This window comes from Epinephelus moara, chromosome 8 (genome assembly GCF_006386435.1).
Source record: "Epinephelus moara isolate mb chromosome 8, YSFRI_EMoa_1.0, whole genome shotgun sequence".
Classification (NCBI taxonomy): Eukaryota; Metazoa; Chordata; class Actinopteri; order Perciformes; family Serranidae; genus Epinephelus; species Epinephelus moara.
The window spans coordinates 42,393,672-42,406,847 of record NC_065513.1 but is presented as its reverse complement, the minus strand read 5'-3'; the positions used below and the strand labels follow the sequence as shown (position 1 = coordinate 42,406,847).

General features: G+C 40.3%; 2 protein-coding genes and 1 pseudogene across 2 annotated transcripts in view; 2 read left to right on the top strand and 1 right to left on the bottom strand.

Moving 5' to 3' along the window:
* The window catches only part of LOC126393851 (protein FAM163B), a 180,925-nt gene that overhangs the window by 142,692 nt on the left and 25,057 nt on the right, over nucleotides 1-13,176 (bottom strand). The gene's annotated exons all lie outside the window — the stretch shown is intronic.
* On the top strand, nucleotides 810-1,886 carry LOC126394907 (natterin-3-like; annotated as a pseudogene).
* LOC126393842 (natterin-3-like) lies at nucleotides 7,166-11,196 on the top strand. The gene is made up of 3 exons (XM_050050226.1): nucleotides 7,166-7,195; nucleotides 8,141-8,234; nucleotides 9,979-11,196. Exons 2-3 carry the CDS (start codon nucleotides 8,141-8,143, stop codon nucleotides 11,064-11,066), a joined length of 1,182 nt encoding a protein of 393 aa, XP_049906183.1. The 5' UTR covers nucleotides 7,166-7,195; the 3' UTR covers nucleotides 11,067-11,196.

Sequence of the window (13,176 nt, the reverse complement as noted above, 5' to 3'; positions counted from 1 at the left end):
GTCGGTCTTCTTCCTCTTATTTGGGTTGTCGGCAGGACCCTCCATGACGCACTCGTAGTAGTAGTGATCGATAAACTCTTCTAGGTCATCCACTCTGGCTGATGGTGCAGGCTGGAGTTGTCACCCGTTAGGTAATTATATTTGTTTGGCTAGTTTGTTGATATCTAATCTAGCAGCTAGGCGCCGCCATGTTGAATCTCAAAATCTCACAGTGGTCTCGCGGTCTCACGCTGCCATCCGGTCCTCTCTCCGGTCCTCTCGCCCTAAAGTTCTTTGTGCGCTCCTTACTTTTTCAACTTAGGAACACATGTGCTCCTTGGGAAAAAAGTCAGCGTCAAGCCCTGATGTATGTAGCACGATCATATTCACGGTCTAAGCAGCTTAGCACTAGCTCAAGCGTGTAGCCAGCAATCTGGTGGCCTTTAAGAGGTTTTATACATCCAGAGAACTTGAAAAAATGACCTGCTTTGCAGCCTCATTGGCAACCAGACCCGGTGAGTGTAGCCACACCGAATAGTAAAAAGCATTCAGTGTTTAATGGTAGTTAAAGTGTCTTGAGTTGAGTCGTAATAATATGTTGCACAAGATTGTACACTGTAAAACACATGGGAGTTTGCCAGAATCCAAATTGAAGGACAAATGATAAGACGGAAAAAATATCATAAAAACACACAAGGAAATGAATAACAAGACTGATCAAGTTACAGTTGGCAAGACAAGACTGTAAGATTACAAGATGGCGGCAGAAAAGAGTTACTGTTTCTGTGTCCTCCTTTTTTTTTCCCCACACAGACTCATTACTGGATCCGGAGCTAGGAGAAAGGATTCCTGAAATCAGCGCCAATGACTCGATGCTAACAGATGAAGCCTTTCTCTTTCCTCCCCCTGAGCTCGAGAACAGGCAAAGTCAGCCTCAGCCCTTCAAAATCGGCAACCTGGAATGGCAGACCTGGCGTGGCTTTCTTCCAAATGGAGCTGTTTCAATATACAATAGTTATACCCGCCGCGACGACTACATCTGCAAATACAAGTGTGAGGCCGGTTTCTACAACCCCAAAATGGGTCCTTACTGCAACTACCCCTTCTCAAGATGAGCACACCGTTCTGCTCCATTTGAGATCCTTGTTAACAGGGATAACATTGAGTTTCTGGAGTGGAAGGCTAGTTCTTTTGGTAAACTGCCCCAGAATTCAGTTGGGACCTGCTCTCGGGGGGCCATTTATGTTGGAAAGAACAAGTTTGGGCTTGGGAAGGTGCATCCTAAATCCAAGGCCTTCTTCCTTCCCTGGAAACGTAAAGCATATTGGTACAAGAGGAGGTACCAGGTCCTGACCGTCAGTAGCAGCATAGTCAGTGAGCATATCTCTGATGTCAAGTACAAGATTGATAGAGCCAAAGTCTTCCAGTATCCCCCAGAGACCATGCGTCTGTCTGCCATCTCCAACAGTGCATGCCGTAATGTTGTGAAAACAGTCATGCTTTCAGAGAAAAGCCAGACAGAGCACAGTTGGGAAACCAGTTTTACCTTCACTGTCGGTGTCACAAGTTCCATCAAGACCAGCATCCCCTTTCTCAGAGACAGAGAAATTGGGTTTAGTGCTGAGACAACATTCCAGACCTCAAAGGGGAAGTCTGTCACCAAGGAAAACACTCACTCTGTTTCTGTGGAGTTTGATGTTCCACCCAACCACTACTGCAGAACCCGTATGGTGGGATATAAGTACAAGGCAGACATCCCATACACAGCCCAACTGACACGCAAATACCACAACGGGCAAACCCGTTGGACCACCATCACTGGGACTTACCACGGCGTCCAAATGGGAGAAGTCTGGGCCGAAGTGGACCGCTGTCCACCTGTACCCAACGCCAGCCCTTGTCACTGAAATTATGTCTGTCTCAAGGCTATTCAAAGATGGCAGGTACGCAGTCTGGTTATGACACGTGTGCAATGTAACCGGAGCTGCGATGTTTAAAAGCAGATGGCGCTAGAAATAAAGCCTGACAGAACTTTTTGGGTAAACTCAATTGGATAGTGGACATTTTCATATAAAAAGCATTTGTTTATGATCTTTTATTACAGACATTTCATTGTAATTTTCACCCATGTCTTTATTTGTGGCATAAAATATATTCCAACTCAAGGCCGACTGCAGATATCTCCGTGAAACAAATCAGTCATCCCCATGTTCCATGACAGTGTGCCATCCATCCACTAGATGTCCTCAGACTTTCCTCAACTTCCCCTCTACCTGACTGCCCCACTCATCTACACACCTGCTCCCAGACATGTTTTCTACACAAAATGATGTCTGTTTTTTCAGACTTTCTTCTAATCTTTATTGCAGCCACTTTTAAGTGGTCAAGAATACATTGCTTTGTTTTAAAGGGTTGGATTGGGAACCACTGGAAATCCAGCATGAGATCATTGAGCACGAGCCATACTTACTTACATACTAGAGTAGTTCAAAGTTCTTTGTAAATTGGACCCTTATTGAATACTGCTTTTGTTGTGGTCTGTCACTCTCTCCACTGTTTATCAGTGCTATCATTAAAGGCTTAAAATTCATGTACTGTAAAACTGCTGCCAGATCCTGGATGACAAAATCATTTATTTTACTGTGTATTAAAACATTTCAAATATGTATTGGTTTAAGCGTTCAAAAGATCAGTTTATTCTGTGTTTTTATGATTCAATGTGCCTCAATAAATGTCAGACAAAACTAATTCATTTTAATTTTCTTCCATTAGTTTCTGTTTTGACTCACCAACTATTAGATGGGTTACTGAAAATTATCATCATTATTATGTTTGAAATTCTGTCTGCAGAAGAAATAGTCCCCAGAGGAAGTTCAGAGACACATCCCCCATTAACATGCCAACATGCTGAGTCCAGTGAAATGAGCCTGGAGCTGAGCTGAGACATCCAGAAGGTGGCAGTGACAGATCACTAACTGCTCAACACACAGTGTAACTGGCCCACCAATCCCCAGCTCATTCTCCCATACAGCAGTGCAGAAATGATCAAACATGATCGTAGATTTCACACATCACGTAACCAAAGCTTCTTCACGCAAATCATAAACTTGTGATATTTGTGTATCGTATAGTAATCCTCGTGGATCGCATGATGGGTATTAGTATCATAATTTACTTAACCCAATGAAACCTGAGTAAATTGGCTTGATTTTTTTTACATGGGAAGACGGCAATGAGCAATGAAAAAGAAATGCCCAAAAACAAATTGCAAGAAATTAGTAAAAAATTATATATTATATAATTATGATAAAAACATAGTTTTCCCTATTTGTTTTTCCCCAGGTTTATTTTTATATTTTTCAAAATCTTTTTATTTGTTTTTTGCAATTTGTGGGTCATTTCTTACCAAGTTGCTCTTTGCCTTTTTTCCCCATGTTTTTGAAAGAAAACATCTGAAAACAGCACAAGAAAAGTGATGTCACTCCACAAAAAAAACCAACAACAAAATACTAAGTAGTTGTGGATTATTTTGGAAAGACAGTGTTTTGGAAGACGACAATTATTGAGCATTTTGTAATAAATTATTGTTGACTGTAAAATAAGTCTCCACTGATTGCAGTAACGTTTGATGTGCTGTAGCCATGCTCTGTGCCATCATTTTGTTTTTACTGTATGTTAGTTTGTGCTCCACACCATGTGATCATGGTCTTGATTCACATAAATAAATGAAAAGAAATGAAATGAAATGAAACCACAGGATACCCAAAATGCTTTTTGTATTCCTTTAAGGTCTGGGTCGATGTTAAGAGCATGATGATGAAGATGATGGTGAAGAAGAGGTGGCACACTTAGGTTTACATGGGTGATTAAAGATTTACTGTGTTGTTTGTGAAGAGATTTGGATTTCACAAGGTTTATTAGATGTCAGTCGGAGGGACAGATGACTTTTCACAAGCACTGTAATGAATGCCTGATAGACTGAAGGTCACTGATACAGTATGATCGTTTGGAGGACAGAGCTAACTGATAAGTTATCGCCTTATCAGTGTGTTTTTCTTTACTCGTTAATAATCCCAAATCTTATCCGGCAATCATTTCATAATGTGTCGTGAGATGAGCACGAACACAACAGCACGCTTGTTGTAAATGATAGAGAAAAGTGCAAATAGACGTCTTCAGATTTGTCTGTCTTCACCTTTATTTTGTTAAAGTCCAGATGAAATGAGAAGAATGCCTTTTAAACCCTTTGAGATCATGTCCGCAGACATTTTGTGCACTTATTTAACATGATGCAAGAAAAGAAAATGGTATTCTTATATCAAAATCCAATCATCACAAAATATGCAGCACTTTCTCATCCTTGTCAAATATTGACATGTTTGCAGTGGGGGATATAATCGATTCTTAGATGCACTGTGATGCAGATGTAAACAATTCGTCTTCGATTCACAAATGTCAATAATCAGTTATCTAAATGTTTAGTAATAACGTGATGTTGACGGAACTCAACTGTGAGATCAGTGCAGTCAGTGCAGTCTACAGCGTGGACATGCTAGAGTTCACTTGTAGTTCATCTTTACAAAAGGCAGCAGTTGCAAGCATGTTTTAATTATAGACCTACATAATTATATTTTAGGGACAAACATTAAGTATATTGTGAATACTTAAACACGTCACCACCCAGATACTGGGCCACCAATCAGCAGTAACTTTAACAAATGAGAGCAGCTGACCAACTTAACCAACCTCTGTGAAGAGAAATATAACTCTGCTCAGTCCATTTGTCCTTAAACGCTTTCAGGTGCAGCAGAGAAGCTGCTCCCCACTGCTGGAGACATTAAAACAACTCAGCGGAGCACGTTATGTTGTTATTGGCATACAGGCAGGAGACTGTAAGGTGCTTTCAAATTAAGTTAGCAATGAATGCAGTTACTTTTACAATAAAAAGGCTGTAAACCATTATCATTCAACAGTATACAAATTCCATACTGTTTCTAGGGAAATATTACAGTATGTGAACACTTGCCACTACAGCAGCATAAATATCCCACAATGGGTTAGCATGAGCAACCACAGATGGATGCAACCCGACTGGTTTGAGAGCTCAGGTATGGAAACATTTTGGCTGTAAGGCTAAATAGAAAAGGAGCTGGACAAGATTCAGATAGCGTGCAAGTAAATTCATCTGTAAATTTAATCAAGCAGTCACACTGTAAGAAAATAAATCATGCATAAATCTTAAGTTTTGATGCATCATTATAAAGGGTCCGTGTCATTGGTCCGACATCCCATTAGTCCAACGGTCTGCGGTGCTGAACGGCTCCCGGCGGGCGTATTTCTACCTTGATGGTGCGCCACGACCGGCTCTGGGTCAGCTGGGAAAGGCTTGAGGCGAAGCAGGCTCACAGCTTATGTGTTTGTCACTTTCTTTTTCATTTTAACCCACACCATGATCTTTTCCTGACCCTAACCAAGTGGTTTTTGTGCCTAAACCTAACCAGACCTTAACCACAGGGCATCATGATGATTTCGGAACGGACTTAGGAACAATGGGTTTAATATGGTCGGAACAATGGGCTGTCGACCCAATGGGCAGTTCCCGTTATAAATCGATAACATCCTAAGGATGCCTCTGTGCGTCGGTGTCTGCTGCCAAAGTCCACTGTCCAGGCATCAATATTTGAGTTGGGTTGACAATAGGCTGAAATGTGACGTGTGCTTACGTGAACTAGTACCAACCAACTTCAACCCATAATATCATCACATAACTTTTGGCAAATTAGCTAGCTAATTAGCTAGCTAGCAACAGCATGGTTTGTTACTGTGTCTTCCTTTCCTTGAAATGCCATGGTTACATGTCGCAGGCTAGAATTTCTTCAGGATGTAGTAACTATGACAGCTCCAGATTATGCGCAAGGCATTTTACAGTGGATTGCTTCAGCGGCTAATGTTGCAGGAAGCAGCTGATGGGCTTCATCTGTCTCTCCTTGCCAGGTACTACTATCCCATCAAAAACACTGACAAGCTTCACTATTGTATGCTGTTGCTGTTTTTAAAGTATCAAGCAGTCACACAGTGAAACTAATGCATCAATATTATTTTATCACTGAATCGTAGCCCTCTGAGTCTAGCATGGTAACATACCTTTAGTGCCAAGTTTCCCTCTTCTCTGTGCAAATGAGTGTGAGAAGGTCAGTGCTGATAGCCACACACAGTTACAGTGACATTATCACCATCTTCAGAGGGTTGGTGCCACTTAGGTGTAAAACTGATGCTGATGTTTTATCAGCGGCCACAATCCATTCTTTGTGAATTCTCCCCTCAACATCACCATTTTCAAAAAGTCTGTTACTGTTTACTTCGGATCGGCTAACAAAACAGGTTAAGTTTTTGTTTCACACATAGGAAGAGGCTGTTTTCGTAGTACAAAACATTTTTAACATTAAAAAATCCCAAACCTCCACTAATGTATAACAGTTATACAAATTACTGTTACAGCTAAACGTGTCATTCATTCATTTTAAATTTGAATTTAACATATTGTCATGGCCACAGAAACAAATATCCTTACATTTAGATTTCTCCCTCCACCACTACGCTGACGACATCCAACCATTCTTATTATTTTTTCATCTGAAACTTTAACATGTTCTCATCCCAACTCGTGAAATATTGTCGTTTGGTCAGTGGACTTTCACGTCTACATATGACGTGCTTGGTGTCCTCCTGCTGTGCCCCTGTTGAAGCTCCAGGAACTGCATCAGTTTACAATTTACACCTGTTACATGCATTGTAAGTCTGCTTGGACTGAAGCGTCCACAGCATTAGATAATCATTATGAAATGGAAAAAAAAACCTCAGACAGTAATTGTCTACTGATAGAAATCATGACTACATCTACCAAAGTTTCATCGTCATAACTGGCCAGAGTTCAGTCCACTAAATATAACAGAAATCCATTAATACACTTTTGCAGAGAAAGGAGCAGACAAGCTAACAGGGATGAAAAATTGCATTTTTAGGGAAACTGAATCTCATCTTATTCTGAGAGAGACACTGACAGCTGCTCACAAACCCACTGCACCGCTTTGTGTTTATTGGTCAATGTCTGTCAGAGTGAAAGTGCACAGTGTGCTTTATGGTTCAGCCATAAACCAGCACATATAAACCTGGAGGTGACCGACTGTATGGGTCTCAGCGGGGAGCGACTGTAAGGGTGAGTGCTGTTCAGTCTCTTTTCACCTTCAGTCAGACTCAGGACAATCATTGATTATCACAATCAATTTGTATAAATTGGTTATAGTGCTATTCTTATGTCATTTAATATTTCCAATTTTGTTTTGTACAGATGTGGAAAATCTCACTTGTCTGTGGGTGTGGTGTATCAATTAAAAATTCTTTACTGTCTAATTATCAAAAAAATAAAGTACATTTAAATGTGTGCTCTGCCACACAATTAATTGACCCACTGACTGCCAGTAAAGTTATTGATTTTAATCAAATTGAAATTTAATTAGAAATCAAATGATGACAAAACACCATAAAAATATAAATAATTATCAAAAATAAAGTGCAAATATTTCAGGAAAAAAACAATGTATTAGTCCCACTTAATAATGATAATAACAATAATAATTATTATTATTATTATTATTATTATTATTATTATTATTATTATTCCTCACATACACAAATAATATATGTGGTTATAACACGTATTTATTTGTAAAATAAGATGGGTTTTTTTGCTGAAAAAAGTGTTGAAAATAAGGATTACAAAAAATGTATAAAGACTAAAATGTATTGATTTATTTATTTATTAATTTTTTTGTTCACAAAATACAATTCATACAGCCCATGGTCCATGTTTTATCTATTTATTATTATTTTATTATTCTATTTATTTTTTTACCCTTGCAGTAAAATGGACACGGACAGTATATCTCCTTTTAAAAGTTCTGGCGTACCACTATTGTCTAGTATTGTGTAGTTTGACACTGATGTGTGCTGATGTGTTGTAACAGAGTATAGGTTGTAGATAAAATGTGTTATGGTGAAAAAGAAGAGATCATACGGGCAGCTTTTAGAGGGTGAAATATTCTGATCAGAACTTATTTCACATGTTGAGTTTGCCTGAAAACATTTTGTATTTCATTTCCAGATGAAGCTGTCAGTGTTGTTGCTGCCGGCCCTGCTGGCTCTGTGCTCAGCCAGTTTGCAGGACATCGTGAAGAAGAGCGCACTGCACAGAAAAGGTCCATATTTTATATATTTTCATATTTTTATGATTCAAACCAATAGCCTAAAGATATTTGTGTTACAGCTGTAGTGTAAGCCAGAGGAATACAGAGATGTCACTTTCTCCCACTCTCTCATTTGTTCTTTTTAACAAGTCCAAGATTTAGGAACTGTCTGAAACCCACCACTATGGAATGCCATTTATGTCAGTATTAAATACATAAATAAATAAATGTGCCAGTGAAATAAGCGACTATAAAAAAATCCTAAAATCAATAAAGGACAAAATTATATTTACATAAACGTAAATATAAAAATATAGATGAGTCAATATAGTTCAATAAATATTAAATAAAAAGGTTTTTATTTCTAAAAAGGGACACTTCCCAAAGGAGTACTTCTATTTATTTCAGGGAACTTTTAATTTCAAACACCACATTTATTTCCATCTCTTTAAATAACCATGAAACACTTGATGGGGTGTTAATGGAAGTCAAGATTCCATTATATCTGCGGCATGTTTCATCTCAAATGCAGGAATATTGACTGTAATAAAAGGTAAAACATCTGCTTTTTTAAAAAATATTTCGACAGGGTTTTTTAATTGGAGGACATTCCCACATAGAGCTAAACACTGCAGGTTCTGTGCTTCATTTTGATGTATAATTTGGGGGGGTTTGAAAGAAATCCAGCTGCCACACCTGGCTTTGATTCGCTTCCCCCGAGCGAGACATCACCTTCTCCTCAGTAGTGATAGGCAACTAGATCCGCTGCCTGCTGAGGCAACTTCAGAATCTTGGATCACTTTTTAATAGTTTGTGGTAAATAAAATGAGAAGTCAGTAAAATCAGAGTCCTATGATACCAACAGGATGGGCACCTTCTTGTGGCCATCTGAAGACACAGGCATGTCAGTCATGGTCCCACCCCGAATAATAATAACTTAGAATAAATATCTGTAATGCGATGGTGACAGATATTTATTGGTGTGGGATCGATGGTGTGGGACACATCACAAAAATTAAAGGAACAGATGCTCACCTGTGGCCCAACATTGATCGACAGCCAAACGTCACCTTGGTGTGTCAGGGCCTTTATATTCAGTTCAGACCAAAGATTCAGATAGGGTATTCAGATTTGGGTACACCCACAGTATATACCTAACCATGCAGGCTAAATCATTTCTGAGGCAGATGTTTTTCCACACTTTCCAGACAGTCTGGTCTCTGGTGTCGAGTCCTCTGACTCTTGCTAAGCTCATATCAGTTTCCTTAATCCTTAATAAAATAGCATTGGACAATGCATCCTCATATAACAGTTCATACATTGCACGAATTAGTGCCCCATAAATGTTACGTACTTAACTTTAAGTGACAGAGGGAAGGTTGACGCAAGTAAAGTGACTGTGGTTAGGTTCAGGAAAAGAAGCATGGTGAGGTCATACCCTAAAATGACTCAAAGTTCACATGGTTCCAAACATCGGTCTCCAGGGAAAAGTCCTTTGTTTTGTGACCGATCCACGATCTCATCCTCGGACTTTACATAGCTGCTTCTTTCTTTATTCCCATCAGCGCATTGGTCACATGATCACAGCCTTCCCAAATATGTGGTTTATACATGAATTACTGGCTCATAATTACGTAGGATATGTACAAATTTTGGTGCATTAATTTTCATAGGAAAACCTATGAACAGTGCACGAGATGAGCCTGCGTTGCATGAAAAGTGCCTTGTGGGTAAACTGTCTGTCTCTTTCACACAGCTTCCCTGCTGAACCCAGAGCTGGAGGGTCTGGTGCCTGAACCAACTGGTAACAATGCGGTGTCAGGTCCTCTGACTCCTGCCGACCTGGAGCAGCAGCAGGATCTACCCTCCTCCTACATGTTCGCTGCTAACGTTAACCTGGAGTGGCTGACCTGGGATGGCGCTTTGCCCAATGGCGCTGTTGCAATCTACAATGGCTACACAGAGCGCACTGACTATGTCTGCAAGTACAAGTGTGAGGCCGGTTTCTACAACCCCAGCCTGGGCCCTTACTGCCGCTACCCTTACGGAGACAGAGAGTACTACGCCCCTGAGTTTGAGATCCTCTCCAACAAAGATAACTTTGAGTTCTTGGAGTGGAAGGAAGGTTCCTACGGCTCAGTGCCCCAGCATTCAGTCAGAACCTGCCCAGGTGTTGGCATCTATGTTGGAAAGAACAAGTACGGTCTTGGGAAGGTTGTTCCTCAGTTTGAAGCCTTCTTCCTGCCGTGGGAGGGCGATGAGTACTGGTACAAGAGTTACCAGGTTCTGACCATCAACAGGGATGCCTACACCCAGCACATCACCGATGTCAAGTACGCCATCGATGATGTCGCCATCTTCCAGTATCCTCCAGAGACCATGCGCATCTCTGGGGTCACCAACAACGAGTGCCAGACAGTGGTGAAGACAGTCACCATCTCAAAGACCTCAGAGGTGGAGACCACCTGGAACATCGGCCGGGCCACCATGCTGGGCATCACTGGCAGCATCACAGCTAAAATCCCCCTCATCGGCTCCGGGGGCATTGAGCTGAGTGGCGAGAAGACGCTGCAGTTCTCCAGAGGAACCACTGTGGTGGAGGCGCTCAGCCACTCGGTGTCCGTGGAGCTCACCGTCCCCCCGAACCACACCTGCAGAGTCCGTATGGAGGGATGCAAGATCAAAGCTGACATCCCCTACACAGCTCGCCTCAGCCGCACCTACCACAACGGAGAGACCCAGTGGACGTCCATCGCTGGGACATACGACGGAGTCCAGATCGGAGAAGTCCGGGCCGTGGTGGACCGCTGTGAACCTGTACCTGACGCCCAGCCCTGCCCTTGAAAGACTCATGAGAACACACCACAATATATTTTTTACACAACATCTGATGTTTGTGATTTTGAAAGCAAATGATGTGTCACAATAAAGATAACGCCATGCGCACACTGTGCGGTAAATAGAAATGATTGTTTGTGTCAGCTGGTTTCTAAAATAAAACTTAACATGACGAAAACACATTTCAGAATAAAATCATTAAGCACACAAACATTTTCCTCACTTCCATTCTCTTCACAATATGAATGATGAAATGTTATCAAATATTGTTTGACATTCACAACACACAACATATGCAAACATCAGACCAGTACAGTATCGTACATTTACTCTGTGCTGAATTTAAGTACAGTTTTAACTTGAGCACTTCTAGTTTGGAACACTTAACTTTTTCTAAACTACAGTTCAGAGGAGGAAAAAATATTTTTGATTACAGGGATAAAATAAAAATATAAGGAAAGGGCAGATATAGAGAGTAAAAAGTAAATTATATCATAGTAATAAAGATGGGTGAATAAATAAGAAATTAGGGTTGGATTATGACTTAAAATACAAATGTCATTATTCAGTTTTACCTCATTTATTAGGCCTAATCTATATTTGGAATAAGTTGTCATTTTTGCAAAGGTTCCACTCAGTCTGTAGGTATTTTATGCACTTATTTGTGTACTCTGCTTGTATATTCTCACGTGGAAGATACATCCTCACAAAGCCAATGTGCAGTCGTGCATTTACTCACCAAAAAGTTTTTATAAACCAAAAGAATATTCTGCAAGTTTGAATGTCTACAGCCTTCAGGGATTGCTCAAACTGTTGCACACTTTGGATTCATTTGCAATGAAACATCCAAAACATTTATGAGAAGAAAGATTACCAAAAAAACAACAACATGTAAATACTTTATAAATTGTCTTCCACTGTTTCTTTTGGATTTGGATTGTTTTGGTATTCTTTCCAAGAGTGAGCATAACTGATAATGGCATAATATAAATAGTAGTGAAATAACTTCTTCTGTCTTTCAGAGACTGTAGCAAGCAGAGTTTTAAAGCTGGTGTCATATGACCTGAGGAATCCATTGGTACCAGTCATATCAGACTGGCTCAGGAAGGTTCAGTAAAAGTTAGGCTAAATTTTGGCTAGAGAAAAACTGGCATGGCCTTTTTTACAGGTCACACCCTTGACTGCTCACCAAAAGATATCTGAATGAAAATGGGTTCCATGAGTGCCCATGAGTCTCCCCTTTACAGACTTGCCCTTTCTCATGCAGTATGAACTTTTTGCCTGATGTATCTGAATATTTCTGCATACTGGAGTTACTAAACAGTCTTGGAATTGCTTAAATTGGGTATGATGAGACTCTTAGAGATTCAATGAGCTCATATAGCTTCATATATGATTGTTTTAGCCCCCACAGTAGCCATTTCACTGTCACTGTATTAAAACATTTTTTTAACCTCACTGTATAAAATGACCTATTGTAACCTCTAGGATAATCACGGCCTAATGAAACTTTACAACCACAGATTAGAGACTGTGATCATTCAGAGGATTTATGGCTTTCATAGGTGTGTTAACATTGATCTCCCAATGCTTGAAGATTTTGATACCACAGCATTGATTTTTCTGTGGTGTTCCTCAAGGCCTTGGTGTCTTAAAGGGAAATTTCAGTTTATTTCAACCTGTCTCCTATCGTCCTAAATTTGTTTCAAGTAACTAGTGGCATAAAAATAATAGTTAGCATGTTAGCTGTTAGCCTAGATACAGCCAGGGCGCATAGTAGCGTCAGACCTGTTAAAATGTAAGTGAACGGGCAACCTTCAAGTGCAAAGTTAGTCCACTAAACAAGCTTTTTCTCCACAAAGACCGCCTCATATCGTTAGGATAAATGTCAGAGAACATATAGAAAACGACATGTAAACGTGTTGTCTTACCTTACCGGTGTGCTGCCATGTTTGTTGTTTACCATTTAGCTCTGCTTTCCAAAGCGCGGCCGAAATATCACGAGAACAAGCAGCGATCTCATACCGTGCCTGAAAACTCCGGAATGGGACCGGTTGCAGCCTTATTTTCAAGTCTGGATTTGACTGAGGACGAGACACCTCCACCTGGAGTAGTA